The sequence below is a fragment of the Psittacula echo genome (genome assembly GCF_963264785.1).
Source record: "Psittacula echo genome assembly, chromosome: 3".
Classification (NCBI taxonomy): domain Eukaryota; kingdom Metazoa; phylum Chordata; class Aves; order Psittaciformes; family Psittacidae; genus Psittacula; species Psittacula echo.
The window spans coordinates 67,276,911-67,302,606 of record NC_137736.1 but is presented as its reverse complement, the minus strand read 5'-3'; the positions used below and the strand labels follow the sequence as shown (position 1 = coordinate 67,302,606).

The 25,696-nt window shown below is 37.8% G+C and overlaps 1 protein-coding gene across 1 annotated transcript in view; it reads left to right on the top strand.

Moving 5' to 3' along the window:
• The window catches only part of MYO16 (myosin XVI), a gene marked incomplete at both ends in the record, with an annotated part of 311,247 nt that overhangs the window by 7,539 nt on the left and 278,012 nt on the right, over positions 1-25,696 (top strand). The window contains 1 exon segment of the mRNA XM_080613866.1: positions 13,602-13,862. Coding sequence (XP_080469992.1) covers positions 13,602-13,862 — 261 coding nt within the window.

Sequence of the window (25,696 nt, the reverse complement as noted above, 5' to 3'; positions counted from 1 at the left end):
TTGTCATCTAAGCTGAGGAGAAGGAAGGAGGGAGGCAGACATGTAGAAATTTCCCCTTTTTTCAGTCTTTGTGGGAAGTATAGTATTGTTGTCTTTAGGTAGCTTATTGCAAGAGGCTCTAGGAAAACAATGTATACCTTAGCACTCAAATTTATGTGAAACAGGAAGTTTTATATTCAGATTGCAGAGGAAATGAATACCTTGCTCTTCAGGTGCTTTGTTTTGGACAGTTACTTGATTTTGTTAGATGCAGTACTGATAATGTTAGTTACAGCAGTAGTATGTGTAAATCCTATAGACAGTTGTGAAAAGTAAAGCTGTTAAGACAGTCTAAATGATATACTTAATTCCTCCTAATATCCAGTGAATATATAGATTTATTGTGGTTTTGAGAGACACTTTTTCCATCTTGTGAGCAGTAATGTTGGAGCTGCAATAATTTCTGTTTGATTTCTGCTTTCGGTTCTTCAGTAGCTTTGAAGCATCTTTTATGTTTGTGTAGTTATTTCCTCAGTGAAGGAACTTGAACTGTCATGTAGACAGGGAGTCCATCCATTGACACTGTGCTTTTTTCAGCTTGTCAGGTGGAATGAAGCTTTTCAGTTTCTTCTTCCTCCTCTTTTGGATCTCCCCATTTTAATTTAACCCAGAAGTGATATTACTATACATGTTCACAAGCAAGTGTTATAGTGATTCTCTGCACCCTTTTTATGTTCTGTGAGCCCATACAGCTTCGCTATAGTGTTACGTGACCACAAGTATAATGCTAGATGGTAGATTGTGGAAGATGACCTTAACAGACTGTTGTAAACTCTGCTGTCAGCACAGCTACTCGGCTTGCTTGCGTTTCACTTATTCATGAAGCTCCAGCTCAGACTAGCAACCATCCTTGCTAATCTAACTATAGCCCAGGCTTGCCTAGGACATACCTAGTAACTATACCCCCAGCGCAAGGGAGAGAAGTCTTTCAGATGCCAGTGGTGTATTCTTCACAGTTGGCTCTCCACTTTACTGGAGGGTTGTCTTTACAGAACTTTGCAGGGCCATTCAGAGGTGCCAGAGCTGAGTGAGTGAGCTGTCCTGAGTGCCAGAAACATTGTACTGCTGTGCCCACAGTGGTGCTTTTGTGTGGCTATCCATCCAGTACACCAAACAAGGAATCTTGCGGTCTTACCTGTTAATCTCGTCCATGTGTGTTATTTTTGTCTTGGTACTCTGCCTAAATTTACACTATATTAAATTCATTTTTATTCCAAATTCCCTTCCTTTTTATGCTATATAACCTTTCTTTTTCCTTTTCACCCTTCAAATAACTTGTCTTTCCTTAGTCACTGCTTAGCTAAGCTATGCATATTTAATTCTTTTCATCTTTCTTCATAAATCAGTCCCTCAGGCCCCAGAATCATTTGTGGTATTTTCTTTTGAACTGCTGCAATTTGACTGTATAGAATTGAATGCAGTATTCCAGATAAGTTGCCTTTCTGCATAAAGGAGGAGGGTCTGTTTCCAATCCTTTTGCTATTTGAAAACTGAGATGACAATCCCTTAATGTACACTGAACAGTGACCAAAGGCCTATATATTAGCTCTGCTGCAGAATTTTTGTTAGTGCTGTACCGTAAACTAGTTTTCCATCTGCTTTTACTTTGCATCAGTCTCTGTAAATGATCAGATTGCCTGTAGAACCACAGTCCACTTGGAACAGGATTTCCTTTCCTGTGTGATTCCTGCTTGACAGTCCTTATGTTTAGGACTATGAACCACTGTTTCCCTTTTGGCTTTTGACTATTTGTGATGCATGATACTGAATATCCTCTTTGTCTTGGTCCACATATACCTTTTTTTTTTTTTTTTCTTTTTTTTTTAACTAACTTTGCTGTATGAAGGTTTTGCATATTTTGGTTTATGTATTTTTCTTTTGTGTTTTGTGTAATTCTCATCTGATATATGCCTCTTGATCCCTGAATAGTGATACCTGAGAATGTGATGAGCCTGAATAGTGATACCTGAGAATGTCTGTGATGAAAAAACTGCCCCAGGTTTTGAAACAACCTGGGTTATTTTTTTGTTTCTTTGTTCAGACATTAATTTATAGTAAAACGGTTGGTTTAGGCAACTAAGATGATTAAGATGATTAAGGGAGTGGAGCATCTCCCTTATGAGGAAAGGCTGAGGGAGCTGGGTCTCTATAGTTTGGAGAAGAGGAGGCTGCGGGGGGACCTTATTAGTGTATATAAATATATAAAGGGGGAGTGTCATGAGGATGGAACCAGGCTCTTCTCAATGGCAAACAATGATAGGACAAGGGGTAATGGGTATAAACTGGAACACAAGAGGTTCCACTTAAACTTGAGAAGAAACTTCTTCTCAGTGAGGTTGACGGAACACTGGAACAGGCTGCCCAGGGAGGTTGTGGAGTCTCCTTCTCTGGAGACATTCAAAACCCGCCTGGACACATTCCTGTGTAACCTTATCTAGGTGTTCCTGCTCTGGCAGGGGGATTGGACTAGATGATCTTTTGAGGTCCCTTCCAACATACTGTGATACTGTGATACTGTTGGGTCTCCTGCTGTTCAACTTTCTCAGTACCTTTGAGGCGCAACAACTGTGAGTTTTGGCTTCTTCTCAATGTGCACCTAAGTGTTAATTCACCCTTCAAAGTTGTAGATTTACAAGTATCAGCAATGGTATTAGTGTTTTTCATTGCTTATTGTGATCTCACTGTCCTTGCTCTGTGTAACAAACCCTTTATATTACACTGTGATAGCAGGAAGAATTTTCCACTGCATCTATTCCTAGATCACATCTTCCCCTGCTCTCTGTACTGTATGTGAAAGTGTGGACTAGAGATGAATGTATTACTACCTCTCCATTTACTGCCCTGTGAGGAAGTAAGTCTTATCTTCACAGCTTAGTTACAACTTCAGAAGTTTTGCATTGCAGCCAAATAAAGACAGCCAGGTCTGTGCAAGGACTGAAAGGAGGAATTATTTTTTTTAGAGGACTTCCCAGCTCTTCCTTCTTGTCTCTTTTGTTGTCATTTGGCAAACCCAGGTCTTCTTTGCTCTCATTGTACCTTCTGATTTGGAGCTTCTTGAATTTTATTTGGTGTTGATGTGATTTATAGCAATTTGGATTATTAAAATGCTACCAAATATGCTAATGTTATTTTTTCAAAGGCTTTGTGAGTGACAAGCCTTAATAGGTGCTTTATATTAATCTAACAAATATACGTTATTACTTCTGGAAATCCTAAGTAATGAGTGACATAAATTCATAGATCCAGAAGTGAACAAAACATTATAAGAATTAGCTCAAACAGCCAGTTTTGGTTTTCTTCTAACTTTTCTGTATACATCTTAAAAAATTTTGACTCAGATGACTGCTGCTTTCTGATTACTATAAACTCGCTCTTCAGATCCTGACATGGAGGCTTAAAATACTTTTTTTAAAAAAAAATAAATACATGCTTTAGGAACAGGTTTTTTTGTTTGTTGTTTTTTTTTTTTGGGGGGGGGGGAACATGCAATTATATTTTGCTTTGATTTTCCTAAGAAAACAATGTCTGTGTAATTGTTACTTGTGTGTGTGCACGCATATCTTTTAATTTTATTTCCTCTCATAATTTCCAGACACACTACCTGATTGTTATTTAGCTTGCGGGTTCATTTTTGAGCAGTTCTAACTATGCCTCTCTATGGCAAAGGCTACAGATGGTATCTAGAGACCTGTCCCAATAGGGTGGTTGAAACTCATCCAGATTATGTGCTCTATGCCCTGCCCAATCTTCACTCTATTTCAAAAGACTTTGTAGCCTCAAATACTGTTCCCTGCCTACGCACACTTTCCTACTACTTACTAGAACAAATACGAACACCTTTGGTTTTATATTGTAAAATTCCTTTCTGCTGTGTTGGAGTGTAGTCTCCACTTCAGACACTGAAATTTAGAAGGCACAAAAGAAGATAATTATGTCTTACAGCACAACAGCACAGCATGATAATCACAGGAGAATCAGGACCATGTGCTATGCAGTCTAGCTATGGTTTTTTGTTCTGCATGAACCTTCACCAAGCAAACATGATCCACTACATAACATTTAACTGGTGAGTCAGAGATTGCCTTTTGCCCTTCTTCTATGCACTAGAGGTATCCAAAATCAACTTTTTTAAAATTTTTAAATTTTTTTTAATTTTTTTCTTTAATTTTTTTTTTTTTTCTTTTTGATAAGGGCATATCGGATCCCAGGTTTCATGGACCAGTTGCTCAAAAGCCTTCCTTATAGTCTAGAAAAGAAGTAGGTAGTGTTTTTTGGCTTATTGTCTGGACAATGGGAGTATTTGGAGATGGTACAATACAGCTCTGAATCCACATTGAGAGTAGACTTTCATGTCCTAAAGGCTCAATTATCTGGTATATTATATGAGAAGAGATGAATGAGTTAATGTGTTTTCCTAATCTTGGATGGTATGCAGTCTTTTCAGTTAGAAACTCCAGTGCTCCAGAGCAGACAATGGTGGTTTAGTTTTAGGTTATAATGTTTGTGGGAGAGCTTACTTGAGTTATGCTGTGGTATGTGGGAATCCAAACTGCACCTTTGTCTCATCCTCCAAGGGAGTATAGGAAGATGACAGCAGTAGAGATAATATGGAGTTAGCAGCTTTACCAAAAGAAGCAGTATGAAATGGAGCAGTGTCTGTTCATTTTGCTTCCATTCTTGTAGTTTCTAGATGTCATCCACAGATTAGGACTCGGGGATATATACAGTTCCTCTCAGACCATTCAGACCAATGAGTTCCCTGTGCTTCAAGGCAGGCAAAAGAAAATGGTATATTTTTTTTTTGTAAAAAATGGGAAGAACCCCTTATGCATGTATTTGAAACCTGTGTTTTATTACTCTGAAGGCCGATGCATGGGTAGGCAGTTTGGCTGCATTTATTGAATAGGCTGGCAAACAGTTAATTACTTTTACCTAGAACATAAAATATCCATGCGTTACAGACTGCTACATGACATAAATCACAAATGACAATGCAGAGCCCTCTGTTATATTGAATTCATTATTATTCAGGCTCTCTTCTATCACTCTGAGGACAAGATCCCAAATTGGTAGATTCTTTGATTTAAATATAATATATTTTTAGAGAATGCTGCTGTAACTTCACTGAGTTGCTGATAGATAGATAATAAAGTCTATTTGAAGGCCTGTAGAGTTGATTAATAGTGTCTGATAAGTAACTTTTCCTTGGTATCAAGCTGGAAATTGATTGCAGTTGTGACTGCTTACCAGTCTAGTCACATAGAAAGGCTCTCGAAGAGCAGCATACAGGAGTAGGGCTTTATAAGACGATGGTTGCTTGAATGTGCTTAGGGTGGCTCTTCAGTATAGAGTTGGATGTTAAACAGAAAACGAGGAAGCTTTGTGTATCCTGTCATTTAAGAGCCCCACCTTTGTAGTTACACCCAAAAGAAGCTTTCTGGAGCCAGGAACAGGAGAAGCACATCAGCTCCTTTATTGAAAATGTAACTTGTTCTCAGAAGACTTAGCATCAATTGAATTCTTTACATTCTTTACAAGGTAAATAGTTTACGCTTATATTGTTCCCTTATGATTATTTGCTTGTGGGGTGGGGAGGGAAACCAAGAAAAAAAGAAAAGGATTAGGTCCATCATTACAGTAAGCATACCACTGCTGGCCTGATGAAAACACTTTAGCTGTTAAAATCAGGCTGAGTGGTTACAAGAATTGCGCTTCAGTTGCAGCTTAATAAATGTAATGGAGAGGCTGTTCAAACGGTAAGTAATTTTTCCTGTGCTGAACAAACAATTTTCAAATCCAAGTATTTTGATACAGACCTTAACACTGCAATTTGAGATGGATTTAAATTAATCTAGCTCTTTCTATGGGTAAGAAATATTTCTTTTTGAAACTGGAAGATCAGTAGATAATATATAATAACTTGATTTCTGAAGAAGGCACCTCTAAAAAATGCATTGGTCTGTGGTCCAGACACTGTAATTTCAGTTAGCCTATTGTATTTATATCACTGATTTCATATGGCATTAATTTCAACTGCATAAATACTAACAAATTAATATTTCTAATTAAATATAATAAATCTAAATAATATGCATTGTTGGTAGCAGAAAATCATCATGTATAGTAAAGTAATTGTGTACAACAGCAAAGCACATTATTAAAAGGGTTAGGGCTCTAGTTTCTGGTCTGATTTCTGTTATCAAACTTGTGGCGTAAATTAATACAGCGTTTGGAACTGGATGAAGCTGCACTGATTTACAACCTCCATGTATCTGGGTCCATAAGTGTCAAAGCACTTGCTGCTCACTGCATTCTTTTCCCACACATCTTTGTTAGTGCTGTGAATATGTTTAGATACCCAGCTTTGAAAGTGTTGTGTAATAGTACAGTATTTATTAAAAAAATTTTGGGTTTTGTTGTTTTTATCTTTTTTTTTTTTTTTTTTTTCCAGTTAATGAATGCTAATCTATTTAACAGTTTGCTGAAGTTGTTGAAATCTTCAAATACTTTACCTTTCTGAAATTCTGGATGATTTCTGGCATCTTAATTAGACTGTAGGTGTTTAATTGTAGGGATGAAGAGGGGCTGATACCATATGTTTAGCAAGAACAGACCAAGATTGGAGCTGAAGTGTCAGAGGACCCAAGCTAAACACAGTGTATGTTTTAGAGAGTTTTTTGCCCTTTTAATACTATCAAGATGCTTAAAGAGTATTGTTTAGGTAGCAGTCTCAAGTAGATTCTCAGAATCTTAAATTGCCATTTTTCCAGGTAATTTAAGCCTCATGCATTTTTTTTTTTTTATATGCTCCAAAGGCCATAGTCCTTCACATAGCCAGAAGTTTAATTATTCATTGTTTAAAATATCATCAAAATCAACATGAATGTTTTAAAAATAGAGGTAAGCGTGTGTCTTGTGTTTGCAAATTTGTAGTTTTAAACATTATGCACCATAATTCCGTGTCCCCTTATTTGAGATGCTTTGCTGCATTATGCAGTGTCAGCAGTTTGGTTGTGTGTGTGCCTTTGATGAAGAGACAAGTGTTTTAACTTGCTGTATTTTGCAAAACGCACTATTCCCAGGGTCCAGGAGTACCTACTTCTCTGAATCACAATATATATTTATATCACATGAGAAGTCAAAACACAGTATGTATGAGCACAGTTGCAAACTTTTTTGTAGTGCCCGTGTGAACACGTATATAGGCATCCAGCTTTACATTCTGGAAATGCCTCCTTGACATGTGATCCAGATTAGACGGAAGTGTAATTACCCCCAGGCAATGTGAATTATTCTCTGAGGTGTGTTTGTTTTAGGATAACTAGACTTCCAATTTAAATGCTAGAGCAAGTGACTAAAGTGACATAAGCCATAAAGAAATGAAAGTTCTTACAATGTGGTTTCCGAAAAGAGGTATGGCAAAATGTTTTTACATACTGTAAAGTTACTTGGGCACAAATCACCTGCAGGATATGGAAGAAAATGCCTGTAGTAATCACATTCTTCCTCTCTGTTTATGCCCCATCACCCTTCCCAAGCTCTTCATGTTGTTCAGGAACTAGTGCTTGTAGTGGCACAAAATAGTCCTCCTCACCTTCACAGTGAGAACCAGTGACAATTCAAAGTGAGCAGTTCCTCTTTACTGAGAAATTTCTTGTACTGAAATCAAGCTCGTAATTTATGTTGTAATGCAATTGGCACTATGTCCAATTGTGAGTAAATTGCTACAATTTTATGAACAGGTTGTTCTGTAGCAATTCTTTTTCTAGTGATTCAGGGTGGACCCAGTCAGTGAAGCAGCTCTACAGCAGCAAGCATCCTTGAAACATTTTTTTTCCCTTTTAGTTTCAGTGGTAGTGACTTCCTTCGTCCCATGCTAGTTAATGACTAACGTGACAAAGGGATCTCTGGTTTTGATTTTTCAGTGTTTCATAAGGGCTTTTATATTGTGTACTTATACAAAAGATGCAGACCTTAAAACCAGATGCATACCTACAATTGTGTTTATTCTAGTCATTTTGGTCCAGGGCATCTCATTAAATAAATAATAAATACCCTGGTAAGCTTTTTCAGTGTTTTGATGGAGACACTGCTAATGAATTATCTAGTGCAATAAACCATGACAGTCACAGTGACCTTATCAAATCACTGTACATAACTGTAATTTGTCATAGGCTGAAGCAAGAACCACACAAAATAATCTTCAAATATGATATCTTAAGTAATGAGATATAAACTCTTATGCAGATTGATTCAGAAGGCAACCTTTTTCCCTACCCACAAACCTTTTCTCATGTTACCACGCTGCCTCCTGACTAGCATACTCAAAACCAGCTCTGGCTGAGATAATGTTTTCCATATATCTTCTGCTATTTGAATGGGTCCCATACAAGGTTCTTGTATAAGTTCAATATGCTGGTTTGTGCTGGTTTTCTCATATGTGAGAAAGAAAGGGATGGACAGACATGCTACACATGTTACCCGTTAGGAGGCTTTTAACAGCTTTGCTTTCAAGCCTGGCTGTAGCTGAGTTGTCAGTCTCTTAAACAGCAACAGTTTACATCCACCTAATAAAGTTGTGGATTTTAGCAGCTATTTTTTCCTGAAGCTCATCTTTACAGTTGAAGCTGTGGCTGCTTGCTGGCAGTGCTCAATTAGGACAGAGTAGTTGGCATACTTTGAATGATACAGTTTAATCCTGAGGATTGGGCTAACAGAAACTTTGGGCAATTCAGCAGGGGAAGTACGTATTTTCATGCCTGAGACAGGCTAATCCTATGCATTCGTACAGGCTGGGAACTGATTGACTTGATCTGCAGCCCTGCTGAAGAGGATGCAGCAGTTATAGTGGACACAAAGTTGAATTGGAGCCAGCCCTGCATGCTGATTGTAAATAAGGCAAACTACATAGTGGGCTATATTAGGAGGACTGTGGCCAATAGATTTAGGGAGGTCATTGTCTCATTGTACTCGGGACTAGTGAAAATACACCTGCAAGTATGTGTGTAGTCTTGGTCCCCCCCAGTGTAAGATAGACATTGAGGAAGTGGAGTGATGGCAGCAGAAGGCTACCAAGAAAATTATGTAAATGACAAAACTGAACTCTTCTTGGTAGTGACAGTGGTAACCAGGGATAAGGGCCACTGAAAAAAGAACAAGACTTTTTTGATAGGAGGCGACACTGGAACAGGTTACCCAGAGAATTGGAGAATCAGTTGACAGAGGTTTTCAAGTCTCTGCTAGATAAGACATGGTTACCTGATCTGATGTTGCTGATTAACCCTCTACTCAAAGTGGCACTAAGTGATCCCCAAAATTCCTCCAGAAGCATGTCCATAACCCTTCTGGGTTTTAGTCCATCTCTATTGGGGTAATAACCACGTAACTCTGCCTCTTGTGCCATTGGCAGTTCCCCATGCTCAGCAGGCCACCACTCAGAGCAGCGATCTGCCTGTTTCTAAAATTGGTACTGAATGTTACGTGCCTTAATGATTAGCATCTGAAATATTTATTCAGAGTTTGCCTTTATCTGCATCTGTACTATGTTGTTTAATCCAGGCTTAAACTAACAAGGCTGCTGACCTGCAGCTATTATATCCATAGTCAGGTACAGATCTCATCTGAGATGTATCAGGTTCCAGATTTTCTGAAAGAAAAAAATCCCATCCGCAGCTCATTGCTTCCAATCTGAGGCTGATGTCCAAGTGCATTAAGAGTCTTCAATCTGCCTGAGTTGTTTGACTCTGGCCACACACACTGGTAACCACTATGTGAGACCAGTTCTGGCAGTCAAGTACTGTTCTTCACAGAGCAAATAGACACTCATGCAGACTGAAAGTCACTCCATTTGAGAGGCAAAGGATTCTAAGCTAGCCACATCCTTTCTGAAACTGGAAGCTGGCTGTATGAACTCATCTTTGCCATGCTTTATTTGACCAAGTCATTAAGCTAATTTGTTTGATTTCTCACCCTGGAGGAGCAGAATACAGTGACAGTAAAGGTGTCCTACAGCTTGCACCAGTCTCAGTTGTGATGTGGCAGCAAACACCAGCAGTTCCTCCTAAGAGCGGAAGCTAAGCTGAGGAAAAGCAAAGATACCTTTCAAGTCTGTTGTCTGCGAATTTACGGCTAAGACTAGAAGAACAGCAACAATTTTCACCCTCAGTTGAGTTTTCCAGCTATAGACAGCAACTTTAGTTGTAGCCTGTCAGAGCCCAAGTATATGGCTGATGCTTCTTCCCTTCATATAAGAGAAGGAAGGGACAGAGCTCTTGTAGAACTCTTGTACAGGGGGACTCTTAGCTTTATTGTCAAACATGGTGTAATGCAGCAAGCTGGTTTTCCCTCTGAGACTGTGAGCCTGACTGGCAGGCACTATACACAGAAGTGGTGTAGTCTTACAAGCCAAAAGTACTATGTGGGCTTAAGGGATGAGTACTGATGTATTTTATACAAACCAGAACAATTCTGATAAGGAAGATTTGAAGTTTGTTCATTCCCTAGTCCTACTGTGAGAAAAAGGAGATGCAATCACAAACTGCCTTGGGCCGAGGAGGGTCTGAGTGTACATCTTCTATTTGATTGAATTCTCTGAACAGTGGGACTGAAGTGCAGAATAAAGTTACATCTTCTGCAGCTTTATGGAGTTGCCCTTTCATTTCCTTGTCTTTTCTGACATGTGCTCGGAAATGGAACATATCATTTAAGGTCAAATGGAAAATTTTGTTACACAGAAGGAGTTGTTGGCTTTTGACATGCAAAAAGAAAGGGTTTGTGTTTTGGCTTAGTGCAAACCAATACTTGTTTCCGATTTTTTTTAGTTTGACAACTCTTTTTTTCTTTTTAAACTGGAAGGGTGTTCTAAGAAAAGAACAGAAATTATAGGGAGGGAAAGGATAGCCTGTGTTAAAAGAAGTTGACTGAACTTGACATCTAGAACTGTATTTTTTTGCCGGCTTCTGTCATGGGGTTTCTCAAGAAGACACTCTGGGCACTTTCTGTATAGATGTATGCTCCTCAATTTTGGGAAGTCTGGTTTGAGACCTTGGGTTCTAATTTGTAGTGAGTACAAATATAATAGAATACAATATATAATTTATAATATAAAATCATGTAACAATATAATGAATAAATAGATAAGGTAATAGACATAACTTACAGAGTGATTGACATTCAGGCCTAGGACTATCACTTTCCTAATATTTTATCATGGTATTATAGAATCATAGAATAGTTAAGGTTGGAAAGGACCTTAAGATCATCTAGTTCCAACCCCCCTCCCATGGGCAGGGACACCTCACACTAAACCATGCCACCCAAGGCTTTGTCCAACCTGGCCTTGAACACCGCCAAGGATGGAGCATTCACAACCTCCCTGGGCAACGCATTCCAGTGCCTCACAACCCTCACAGTAAAGAATTTCTTCCTTATATCCAATCTAAACTTCCCCTGTTTAAGTTTTAAACCGTTACCCCTTTTCCTGTCACTACAGTCCCTGATGAATAGTCCCTCCCCAGCATCCTTGTAGGCCCCCTTCAGATACTGGGAGGCTGCTATGAGGTCTCCACGCAGCCTTCTCTTCTCCAGCCTGAACAGCCCCAACTTTCTCAGCCTCTCTTCATACAGGAGGTGCTCCAGTCCCCTGATCATCCTCGTGGCCCTCCTCTGGACTTGTTCCAACAGTTCCATGTCCTTTTTCTGTTGAGGACACCAGAACTGCACACAATACTCCAAGTGAGGTCTCACGAGAGGAGAGCAGAGTAGAGGGGCAGGATCACCTCCTTTGACCTGCTGGTCACGCTCCTCTTGATGCAGCCCAGGATACGGTTGGCTTTCTGGGCTGTGAGCGCACACTGAAACCGCCTCATGTTCATTTTCTCATCGGCCAACACCCCCAAGTCCTTCTCCACAGGGCTGCTCTGAATCTCTTCTTTGCCCAACCTGTAGGTTGGTTATGATAAATAATAGTTTATAGAATACTATGCCTTTAAAGCAAAACAAAAACATTCAAGGAAAAAATATAGAATTCTTGAATTGGACATCGAGAACTAGTGATTTAAAAAGAAAATAATTATCTTTCAGTTCTTCAGTATGGAATGTGGATAAGAATGCCCCTTTATTCCTCTCTTTTTAATGAAAATAAATATTTGTGAAGCATTTATGCACTATTATAATGTGAGCTTTGCAAAAGACTGTCAAGAAGTTATTAATTTTGCCTTCAGAACATGGTTTGAATGGTATTCAGTAGATTAGACATATGTCAAGCAACAATCAGAAAACAAAGTGGTCATTTAGTCAAGACTACTCTGCTAGTTCGCTGAATGAGGTAGAGGTCCTTTGGTGGTATAATTACACACTTGGAATTGCACTTGCAAAATAAATAAACAAAAGCAGGCCTAATTAAAATTGCACAGTAGTGCTTAATTTTGGTATTTACTGCCCAAGGTGACTTGAGTCTCCATCCCCTTCAAGAGCTTTTTCCATCGAGCTAAGGAGAAAAAACCTCATCTGAGCTGCTGACAGTCCTTAGAAATTACAAATTTGGGCACCTGGCTCCCATGTGAAGAAAATTTAAGTGTGTAGATAAAATAGAACATGAGAATCAGAAATGATTGGGTACCCCGTCAAAGGGTCTTAGGGCAGGTTAGTGAGTACATCATCAATTGATGTGGATTCACATCCAAGGACTCTAGCAATAAAATTATCTAGCAATACACTAGTCCTCTTTTGTAAGAGAACTGTCTCCTGAAAAGCAACTAGCAGCAAGTTGTGGTCTTCTTTCTCAGTGAAAAAGTGAACATATTAGAAAAGAGCATCACTGTTACTGCATTGTCAGTAAATATACCAGATTTAACAGTAACAACAAAACAGGAATCTAACTTCAAGGTAATGCTACTAATGTTAGGATTAACTGGATCAAAGACACAATTGTGATTGTTTTCCACATGAAGATTTCAGTATCTGATAGTTTCATCAGAAGATTTCATTTGGTTGACTCTAGACAATGCAAAAAAAAGAAAGAAAAAAATAATAATCTGAATCTGAAATTACTTTGATGTTTTTAATAGATAGTTGCCTGAGTACCCACTGCATGCTAATGAACTCATTATAATTATGATATGATGATTTTTCTTCTCACTGAATAATAGGAATTTTATAACCTAAAGCAAGATGAAAATTAATGAAAAGGAAGTGCAGGCATCAGCGGTGGCAGTTCCCTGCAAAATAGTCTCTTGTTTGTAACCAAATGCAAGCCACTTGAATTATATTATTTAGATATTTTGCCCATCCCACAGCTGAACTTTCGCACTTCTTTCTGTTCACATTTGTTTACATGAACTGAGTTAGATTTTAAAAAAGCATCAGTGGTTTAATGAAATTAGTTGTGGTGTTTCTAAAAGCTATATTATAATGGTGTATATACTCTGTAGTCAGCATTGGTCAAGTAGGAGGAGCTCACATGATAGACTTACATGTAGTTAGAAAGGACAAAAAAACTGGTGGAGGTTTCATGGTACATGCTGTTGCATGAGCTAAATGTGTTCATCTTTAATTTCTTTCAGGCTGTTTCCAGCTATGTAATGTTTTTCGGTCCCATGAGATGGAAATTGAGCAGTGCTTGCTGGAGTCCCTCCCTCTCGGCCAGCGGCAGCGGCTGGTGAAGCGGATGCGCTGTGACCAAATAAAGGCATATTATGAGCGAGAAAAAGCTTTCCAGAAATGGGAGGGCTATGTGAAGAAACTGAAACATGGAAAGAATCGAGTTCGTTTTAATCTTGCTGATATGATACAGGATGCAATCATACGTCATGATGATAAAGAAGGTACTCTAGTACTTTTGAACTAATATATTCTTTTGAATAGTAAAAGTTTCAGAGGAAAAGTTCACCTGTCTTTAGGAAAAATACTGTATCGCGTGATAGTAATCACTGTTGTAACAGAATACATAGGCATGTATTACATACATGGTGTTATAGATTGTTACTGAAATGAATAAGGTGTGGAGAATAAAAAGTCAGAAACCTAATGAATTTATTTTGAGGTTAATATATGTATAAACAAATATATTTCAAAAGCAGTAAGAGCTATGATCATCATTATGAGTGGCCTCTTATAAACCTACATGAGCCATAGAAAATTAGTTTCTCAGTTTTAGCCAAAATTTGGAGTAATGAATGCTGCTATTAGTGGTACTGGCCTGGATAGTGCAATGAGATGGCATTGACCCATAGTCACACCAGATAGTGAGTCATCTTTCTGGTGATGAAATGATGTTTGTCCTTTTGAAACATGTACCCATATTTTAGGGGTTCTGTTTTTAGCTTCCTGGTGGTGTTTGAATTCCTGGGGCAGCTGATAGTAATCTTGAGGAAATTTGTGATTTACTCCTCAAAAGGAAACCAAACCTTGCAGTGAGGATCTTCCAAGTTTTAGAAGTCCTCAAGAATCCCCATACTGTTGTGTGTGAGGGATGTGAGAAAAGAGCTGATGCAATGCTTTTAGCAATCCCTATGCAAACAGATTTTATGGCAGCTCTTTGTAATCACATTAACACAAAACTACCTGAGTACAGGAGGCTCTGAAATGGAGTCACATCACACAAATGAATTGGCAAGTTTCTGCTAATTTTTTATCAGTTTGATAAGGTATGTTTTTTTTACTCACTCCTGAACCCTCATTTTAATGGGCATTTGCTCTAACTGTGACTGCTTATCATTGAGATGTAGTCCTACACATTTAGATCTACACAGGAAACGAATCAAAGAGCTCTTCTCTTCCAGTGAGTGCCCAGGGCATCATTTATAACGAAGTTACAAATAAGCTTCAAAACCTTTCCTACTCTTCAGTGTGTATAAGTACAGGGATTATAAGTGAAGATATTCTTCGTCCTTGTTCCCATAGCTCCCAACATTCTGTAAAGCCCAAGCATAGTACTAGCTATAACTCCTAGCATTCCATAAAAGTCAGATATTTGAAAAATGAATTATGAGAAAATGTAGCTTTGTTGTGGTTTGCATAAACGTGTGTTGTTTAAACCAATGCGTTTAAAAACAAAAATAAAAAAAAAAATTGAGACTCATAGATATAAAAGCTGCTCTCCTACTATTGTTTTTGAGTGGAACATCCAACCATGATTCTTCAGTGAATACATCTACATTAGGATTTCAGCTTAAATTAGACATACTCTTTCGTTGTAAATATCATATCCATTTACTGTGTTTGGACTTGTTTTATGGAGCATGCAAACTAGGTTCCTTTCAGAGAGAACTGAACTGGAAGATGTGGTCTGGAAGCACACCTAGTGTCTCCGAACAGTAATGGGTTTTCAGTCCATAAGTCCAGGCTAAACATAGGCTGAAGTAACCTCTGAAACTGCTGTAGCTGGGGAAGTTGGGCTTTTGGTACTATCTGCTTCTCTTTTTTATTTATTCATATTTCAGCCATTCATTCAACATTCATCATTCACATTACACATCACTATTTACGGATGGGTATATAAAGTAAGCTAATTGTGATAGATCCTGATAATTGCACAAAGTATCCTCCATCTCACTGCAACTTCACATCAACTTCATCGGTACAACTTGAGTAAATACAGCTCTCATGTGAAAAAGATCTGAATCCTTCCCTTCACTGGGTCCTAAGGCAGAAATGACTGCGATATAAGGCTGCAGAGGGGAATGAGCACACATTTGCTGTCTCTTTGAATGTCACACCATCGAATGTCACCCCCTGCTTTTGGTGAAAAACCCTGGGGGACTGAAAAAAGAGATTGTAATACTAGGTTAAGCAAACAGAGGTGGGAGACAGGTTTTAACAGCCTATCAGCCTTCCTCTCTTCTCATAAATCCATGTCTGGTCTTCAGGATCTGTCTTTTACTGCACAGTGAGCTCAGTAATCAAGAACATTCCCAAATACACTCAGTCTGAATATAGGGAACAAAGTTCAGTAATAAATATATAAAAAATGCTTCTCCTGGAAAAGCTGAGCATTGAAAAAACATTTTAAACTGTAGGTCAATGTAAGTAAGTAGCAAAGAAGTACTTTAGCCAGAATTAGTAATAATAATTTAATGTCTTAGCATAAAACCCTTTCTGCTATAGAAGATAAGTTATCTTGTGAAAAAAATGGGGTTCAGACTGATCTAAGTACTGTATATTTGGTAATAAATGATGAAAGTGATCAAGATGAGAACTCAGCAAATCTTAAAAAATTCAGGTTTTTCTACTCAACATTATTGGCAGCAGGGTATTTTAATGCAGTTTGAATGTCTTTACATTTTCAGAGATAATTTAATTTTGAAACTAGACATGCTGTTTAGAATAAGATATTTAATAACAAATATAAAGGTGTGGTGCAACATCTTCAGCAGTTAAGTAGCTTTAGCCGACTAAATTCTATCAGGTGACACATTTCCTTATAAGCAATTAATGTTATGAGCTTGAAGTGCAATGGCTGTAAAGAGATTAATTCCGCTCAAAGTATAATATAACTCATCTGGCTGTGAGTAAGCCTGATCCTGCTGTTCAGGATGTATGGGCAAACTGTAGTGTCCAAGAAAAGAGGACTGTGCAACGTGTATACTTTAAACAGCTGGATACACATAGTCAATTTTGTGATGAGACTGTAAATGTTATTGTACTGCTTTTGTGATCCTGTGGTTCAAAGTGGTTTTAAGTCCTCAAGCTTCACAGCTTTCAGGATGAGGGGTTTTTGTAAAAGAAACTGAAACTCTCAAGGTTATAGTTCAGGAATTCGTACAATTTTCTTCCAGTTTTACCCTTGGAATAGGGTATACAGAAGCAGAATCACAGAAGAGTAGACTCATCCACAAAGAACTGCAACTGGGCCATTTTCTTCCATTTTTAGGTGTATGTAGGAATTGCTTGCAAATCTTGGGCTCTTAAATGTAATTCTGTGCTTCCCCCATTCTTTAAATTGAAGCATTTCCAAAGTCAGCTTGACTGTCTTGTGCTCCTCTGAGACTGTTAAGCAGAGTCCTGTTTGCTGATGAATCCTGGAATAGTTTTACTTGGTTTAGGGTCTGATCACAAAGAAATCTGTCACATATACTGCTTAAGTAGAAAATGTGAGTACATTGCATGAGCTCATGGACAAGCAACAGAACCAGGAGTAATTATAAAAAGAGATTAAAAAGGTGGAGATGAAGACCTTTGAGAGTGATAAAGCAATGCTTACATCTGAACAGGTTTGAATGTAGCTGGCAGTAATTCAACAAGAAAAAAAACATCCATTCTATAGGTGTAAAATACTGCTAGAGAGATCTTTTACAGTTCTATGAAAGGAGTGCAAAAATGTAATATGGAAAGTGGAAAGAGGACACAACAGTAGAAGGGGATAGAAGTAGCTTCCCAAGTGAAGTTCAGGAGCTCATTTCTCATGGAGTATTTGAAATGGTAAGAAGCAGTGGGGTTTGGTAGGTGTGATAAATTGGATACCGTGAATATCTATAAAGATAAATTTATAATGTGGCTACTGCAGACACGTTTCACACCTGAGTCTGATTGGAATTTCACTCTTACAAATTCATTGTCTTTGTTATGAATGAAGAATGCAATATGTCTTCTCCAAGATTACTATAGCAGCTGCTACGGGGCACAAAATGCATCTCTGATAATGCATGCTGATAGATGTGATCATTAGTTTGCATTAAAATTAATTTTAAAATAGGCTTTTAGAAATCTTTACTAGTAACCTGCCTTGTCTCAAGTTTAGAAATTAAATATATGCTCATCATATTTCTAAAATATAAAAGCTAGCAAAGTGCTGCGTCTTTGTTTTGCTTGGAGGCATTTAAATTTATTAATTAATAATTATATTTTTTAATTAATGTTCCTAACTGATACTTAGTCTTTTATCTGACCCAGGGAGATTGAAGAGAAATCTTTCTTTTCCTTGCAGTTTCCTGCAGTTCCTCTTTTTAAAGCTCTTTAGTGCTTTGGTGGGCCACATTCACCCACAGTACTAACAATGAGCATTTTGAGAGATTCTGCAACTATCATTCTCAGTGTTGTCATGTATAGAAGCAGAAGCTGGTGAATAAACGAGTGTACTGTTTTCTGATGCTGAGTTTGTATATCTCTACTGCTGGCAAGGGGATGCATGTAGTTCATTTCCCTTTAAATCCTATATAGCTTTGTTATGTGAGATGTTAAATCCCTATTAATAATGGACAGCAGGATATTTGTCCTGCTGACATCAGTCATATAATTTTACTGCAAATTGGGAGATGTAGCCAAGCAGGCTTCTGCATCCCATTTCTTGCCATTACGAAACAGGCGTGCTTGCATCTGCACTTTGCATGGACGTGGACTCTGGTAATCTTCTCTAATACATATACTCTAGTATTTGCTGAGCCTGCACATCAGCTTAGACTCCTATACAAGCAATTAGGAAATGAACTGAGTAAATCTGAGCCTGAGTTTCTGATTCAAATACAAGGTAGTCATGCTGAACAGATCTTGGTATTTTGGCCTCTTGACCATAAGGGATAAGCATCCTTCCTGAAGCAATGGTGGAGTTATTGCCACTGACAACAAAGGGAAAAGGTGGCTGCTTTGAAAGACGTAATTTTTTTGACCATGAACTGACAGATAAACTTGCCATAATGAAAACAGTAGCAAAAAGTGAATGTGACAATCCTGCATCTAGCACGGGGGAAACTAAAGCACTGGGTTTAGTTTCAGTCATTTTTTGGTATATACTCTAACCCAGCCTTTCAGACATCCTGCAACATTACCCAAATCACGTGACTTGCAGGAATTCTGTATATGTAGTATCTTTTGTTGTGAAAACTCTTAAGCTGTAATGTAGTCATGATGTATACCAAAAGGTCTGCTGTGCTGTCAGTGTGGAAGGTCGGGGTAGGAAGTCCAGAGATCCATCAACTCAGTCTTGAAACAAAAGGGGTACTTCTGGTAAAATCAGCATTTTAAAAGGGAAATGGAGATTCCCTAAAACTAACTTAAGCCTATTTCCTCCTTTTGAATGGCAGTATGCTGATTCTGTGGCAGCATTGTGATTCTAAATAGCCACAATAACAAAGTGAGTGAGTGTTAGCACTAATGCTGTATCTGTAATAATGATTCTTGGTCCTTTCAGTGGAGGTTGAGCCTGATTCTGTTTTACTCAGTCCTCTGCAACTCTGTCTGAGCTTCTTCCTACCTTTAGTCTTACTCTGCCTTCTCTCACCAGGGTATGCCTTGAAAAGGTGGTTTAAAAAGCAGAAGATACCAATACGTACCTTTTCTGTAGTGTCCACTTCTGGGGGAGACCTCCCAGGACTGGGGCCTAGGCCCAGCAGATTGACTGCAGAGTAGCTGCTTAGTGCAGGTTAAAAACCATGGATCCCATCTCACTCTCCAGCCTGTGATGTCAGTATCTCCAGCTGTTTGAAAGATTTAATGCTATTGTGAGATTTGGTAGTATCATGATATTTGAGAGGATTGGAGTATTCAATATAAAGTATTATTAGTTATTTTTCATAAGCACTGTATAATGTATGATATTATGATAAATTTTAGTTACATTAGTTAAAGGGTTTGTAAGGAAGCATAAAAGGGGATACAGGTGGGGCTGGTGCTGAAGTGTATTTGCATCTTAACAACGTTGGGTTATAAAAAGGGCCCAGGGGAAGGAAAGGCAAAATCTGTTCAAAAAAAGAACGTGTCTTTAATTTGGGGTGGCAAATGAGCTGACCACTAGCTTTCAATAGTTTGGAGAATGTGTCAAAGATGTAATAGTGACTGTTCCTATTCACAGAAATATATATAAACCTCATTTGAAATAGAACTGAAGCTGAAATTGAGCTGAAATAAACCACGTTTGTTATTATTTCCTTGCATTTCTGAATCTACTAACTGACTTCTTATTTACAATAGGCTTGCTTATGCTTTAGTGTTCTTTTTCCAGTACAAACAGCTTGGTTGGTTAAGACAAGTTGTTCTGGAAAAAAGTGGGTTGCACTGTCTGTGTGTGGCAAACATATCAGGCAAAGTTTCTGATCCTCAGATCAGGTTTAAGAGATGCCAGCAGCCTAGCAGCCTTTTAAAAAGAGATGGAAGAGCCACAACACGGACAGTAGTGGCAGGTTGGTGAAGGTAAGGCTCCGTTATGTGAAGCCTGTTGTCAGGTCGCGAGAAACTGGAGAAAGAGGCAGAGGAATGAAGACCACTGGGTGTATGTAAGGTAGGCTAGTCATCACAAACATTTGTATAATTAAGAAGAGTGGGAATATATTCAGTTAATCCATGTGCTCTTGGGATTCTGACTTTCAACCTACCTTTTTAGATGTTCAGTGACACCTCTTTTTCCTCAAACTTCTTGCAGGCAGCTTTTCTGATTTTGCCTGTTGTATGTGCTGGGATGAGTGGTAGAAAGCAAGGCTCTGAGAAACCATGGCAATACTTTGTTTTTAAAATTCACTAAAGCCTTGGATGAGGATTGATTTTTTTGTGTGTGTCAGTAGTTCAGAGGCATCTTTGCTACTAGACAGAAATGAAATATATAAAAAAGTTTACTAGAGACAGAGAACTGCAGTAATAGAACAGATTTACAGAAAGACAGATAATGAAACACATTATTATGCTTAATATTTCAGGAAAAGGTGAAAAATAGGTGTAGCATAAAATCTCCCAAGTTGGGTCTTTATCATGAAATCAGAGTTTCCTTAAATTAGTCAAAAACCAAAACAATCTTGAGTTTAAAAAACGGTGACTCTTGAAAAGAGAAGGACCTCTGTGTGAAAGTTCAAATCAATTCTATGGCATCCCAAATAACAATAACCCACTCTTGTTTACTTCCACCTTTAAAAATCTGCATGCCTTGCTTAAGATTAATATTTAATGTCTCTGTCTTTCATTCCCTTTTCCTCCCTAGGGTACTTTAATTAGCATTTCTTTTGTATTATGTGTGTCTCATCTAGAGCCTTCTGAAGAGACAGGGGTAAAATTTTATCAGTGATGTCATGAGAAAAACTAAATGCGTGGGGTATTTTTACTAGATATATAACCTTGTTATATGTGTATTACACCAAGAGCATAAAGGCCAGAAATATAAGTGCAATTGGTGAATCAGTATTAGGTTGTGTAATCTGAGTAGCTTTTCTCAGTTTTCTGTGCAGTCTTTCTTGGGAAACCTTCTCACTTTCATCCATCATTCCAACCCTGAGCAGGATAAAATGGCAAATAGTTGCAGCATGTTTGCGTCCACATGTAAACCTTCATGATAAAAGAAAGATCCCTAAATGGAAAATTGAAATTGTGGGTCAATCCCTATATTAATAGGAAATAAGATGAATTACACCAATTAGTAATTTGCTGCATAGTGAAAAAAATAAATCAGCTTAACCTAAGTTCAGTTTCAGGAATTTAAAACAGCATAGTCAAGAACATTCAAAACAAAACTACAGGACAGTTAAAATGTATTTGAGGGATTGTGTGCTCTGTATTTCCTTACCTTAGCATGCTCAGTCCTTTCTTAGAATTTAAGCCACAAATAGATTTCTCAGGTTTTATAGTGCTCTTTTTCAGGATTGTGTTGATATTATTTAATATAGTTTAACTTAAGATTACTATTTACTCTCACTCTAAACTTCAAATAAACCTCTCTCTTCTCTCAACCCTCCCCCACCCCAGGAAAGTGCTTATATATAATAACAGGTTGGTTTGCCCATACAGAGCTATTTTGGATTTTACAATTAGTTTCCTTTGAATTGGAGGAGAAATCTGTACATTAGATGATAATATAAATTTGGCTGTTGGCAAATGTTGATTTACTAGGAACTACTGTAAAAGAAATCACAATACATATGTATGATAATTTGTACTATTTAATATTTATTGTCCAGTCCTTAAGAGTCATGAACACTAGGCACAGAATAGTGAAGTCAAGAGACTACTCAGAGCATATGAAATTAATGAAGTACACAAAACTTAGCCCAGTCAAGGCTCTTGGAAAGAAAGAAAAATGTATACTATAAATGAGTACATCCACAAGACAGACAAAAACCTGCCTTCTGCATTGAGAACTCCTGTGTCTGTAACACTGGAAGACACTAAAAGCTGACTCAGACTTGCTGCTAGTGGTTTAATCAGCTCTGTATATAGAAAAATGAAGCATCACTCAACCATCTTAATCCACCCAGTGATGAAGAAGCTGTTTCAAAGGCCTGGAAGGTAGAGGCACATTTCAAACCAGAGCAAGCCTTCAATTCTATAGGTTCAGCATGGTTGTTAACCTTGTTTAGCTCCATATGTGCTGAATTCAGCAACGCAAGGTGTCTTTTTGTTACGATGCAGGGAAACATAATGCCTTTAGTTATTGGGTAACAGATGTTAAGTAATTAAAGCAACCCATTTCAAAAGCAATCATAAAATCACAGGGAGATGAAATTTGAATATATTTGAATCCCTTCCGGATCCATATGTGCTTTTAGATTTTTTGTCCATGTGTTTACATTTTTAGTAATTTGATAAAGCTGACATGAGAACTGGATGTTAAACTGTTTTCTGGTGATAAAAGTGTGTATGATTCCTAATATGCAACATGTATTATTTGGAAAAAAATAAAACTCACAGAAAAAGATATTAAAAAAGTGAAGGATAGGCTTGATAGTGTAGATTTTATTCTCGCTTTTGTTCTCCCTGTGAACTGCCTAACTGCAGGAGTGCCTCTGCTCCCTGGCTGCTTTTCTCTTAGCACTGAAATCCTCCTGCATTGTTTCAGCTGCAGTTTTTGGTTTTGTACATGCCCACAACTAACTGATTTGAACAGCTGTCCTCTACCAAGTAGGAAACTAAAGAGAAAGCATTCCTCCATTTTGGGTCTCCTCCAAGAAGGGGGATTCACACCAAATGTAATTATCTTGTCTTACCATCAAATGGAGTTAGAGCTTCCTCCTTTTCTCCATAAAACTGAGGTTGGAGCTGTCACTCACCCATTTCTGTTACCCTACAGGTTGCTTTGACAGCCTTTTTAGGTCTGTGCATTTCTCTTTCTCACTGCTTCTTCTGTCTTCTGCTCTCCCTGGCCCCAAACGTTAAGTTTCTCAAGCAGCATCTGGCCTGGCATAGCTTTCTCCTGATGAAGAGGCCTGAAAGCCAAATTGAACCTAGGTGGTCCTGCTTATAGTATAATAATCTGTAGAAAGTTGACTGTATAGTAAGATGTTGTATGAAAACCTTGATGTCATCATCTCTGCTGCTGTGCCTTGAAAACAGGAGTATATACTAGACTATTTGCAGTCCCGTTTCACATATTTAAGCTCTGAATAAATCAAGATGTGTTTAAAGTTAATGATTCCCATTTGTTGGTTTTCGGTATCTCAGAGTTTAGCCTGGAGGATTTGTTGATCATATCTCTGAAAAGTATGTCTTTTCCCCACTAAGAAACAGAGTTTTTAGAAGCTTAGCTTTTGGATTTTTCTTTAAAGCACAGATTTTTAAAATGTAGGCACCAAAATGCTTGGTTTGTATGTAGGTAAGTGAATACTTGAATTCTTGTTGCAGACAAGGACACATTTGGCTAACTAGAAGTCATAGTTTGAAACAATGCCTCAATTATAAGTGTAAACTATAATATTTATGAGGAAATCTTTGTAAAAACACACGAATTTTCCTAAGAATTTTATGTATTTGGTTTTGATCACATTTTCAAAATTCTCAACTATTTGTTTTGGTGAACTATGATACAAAACTTTTCTTCAGTGGGATGTCTGTATGCAAATTATTCAAGACTTTGCATGATCAGGGTCTAATTCAAAAGGATTTCACAAACTAAAATGTCAAGAAAAAATATTCAGAGGGCTATTACCCCTACACAAGAATCCAGCTCTTTAAGAGTATAATCTGGTCTGAAGAGATAACCTTTGTAGACATATAGAATCATAGAATCATATATCTGTCCTTTTTTCATTTGAAGCCTATCAAGCTCCTTTGTAGTTACATGTTTGTGTTTTTCTCCACAAGCCCTTTCTTTCCATGCTATAGTAAAAAGTTTTCCACTTACCATGCTCTGGTACCCAAAAGCAGCGGAAGATACAACGACCATTCACTCATAAATTCACTGTCATGCCAATAAAGGATTGTTAAGCCATTAACAATCAACAAATTGGCATCTGACATTCTTCTTGTTCATTTCAAAGGGGATCCACAGTGGGATGCAAGGCTATAAATTGGCAGCATTTACAAGCCTATTCTCTCAATGAAAGATGGTGTCCACTGAGAAGCAGGTACTGCTGATATTCCCTGAATATTATTATAAGTCACACAGATTAAAAAGGAAGATTGCTGAGATGGCAGAAGATCCTAGTCTATACTTGTGAAATAAAAAGCAAGAACAGGATCTTTTCTGTGCGATTTGTAGTTGATTTCTTCTTCAGTGCATTTATTGTGCTTCAGATCAATTTCCAATAATATTTCAGTACAAAGGGGAAACTTCTCTGTATTCATCTTTCAGCATCACTTCAAAATGTTTTCAATTCAATCAGAGTTTATCATAGCAATTAAGCTGGGAACCTACAGAAATCAATAGAGAATAGCCTTTTCTATTCCCTTTAAAGTGTTTTTGATTTTTCAATTCAGTTTTAGAAGCCTTTTTCCAGCAGTGTATATGCTTACTTTGTTACACTGGAGGAACATTAATAAAATGAAACACTTAAGCATAAGGGGAAAGACATTATTTTGTCATTCTGCAATGTATGGACTTTATCACAGTTTATCACTGTGATACTAATTGCTGGATTGAGAAGAATGTTCAGAGGTTTGGGAAAGTGGAGTTTGTTTGAAGGTTTTATGAAGTGGAATAACTAAGTGGAGTAACTTCCTCTAGAAGCTCTGAAGGTAGAACTAAATTAATATAGCCAATATAGCTAAATGCAGCAAATTATTTTTTAACTTCTAAGTCTGTCTCTTTAGCATTTTTCTGTCACTCTGTTCTTTCCTTCTGCTTGAATTGTACCTTTGCCAGTAAAAATACCAATATATCAGAGGCAGAGCCAGGTTTATTTGTATAGTGCCCACAGGTTTTTCTTAAAATTTCTTAACAAAGTATATATTCTGCTTAGTATTTCACTCATCTTTCTATTCTCTGAGACATGAATTGGAAGATTGTTTTTTCTCAGTATACTGAGGTATCTTCTTAACTCAGTACACAAGGCTTTTTAACTGTTTAAACCTTTTGCACTTCAAGCTGTCAGTGAACAAGCTCTATAGGTGTGAGAGAAATGAGTTAAAAGGTTATATGGCATAATGAATAGGCAATTGATTTGTCTTGATTGTTAATCGCAGCCATGACTGTAACAGGTTGTCATAGTGGAGGAACTGAATCTTGTAAGAATACAATTAATGGATCTAAGGGAATGGATATTTTAGCTTGTGTTTCTGCGTGAATTGCATCCAAAAATGGAGGTGGGAAGATAAGCAGTTAAGGTGAAATTTGCAATATTTCTAAATGTCCAGCACTATACAAGGATTTTAAACATATGTAAAAGGTTCAAGGTAGAATGCAGCTGCAGACAGTCAGCCTGGGGCTGCATACTGCTTTTTTACCATGTTCCTTTCCTATGACTGTGTATCACAATGTAGTGTATATGTGACCATGAAGCAGTACACATCATTTTACAGGGCAGTGAGATGG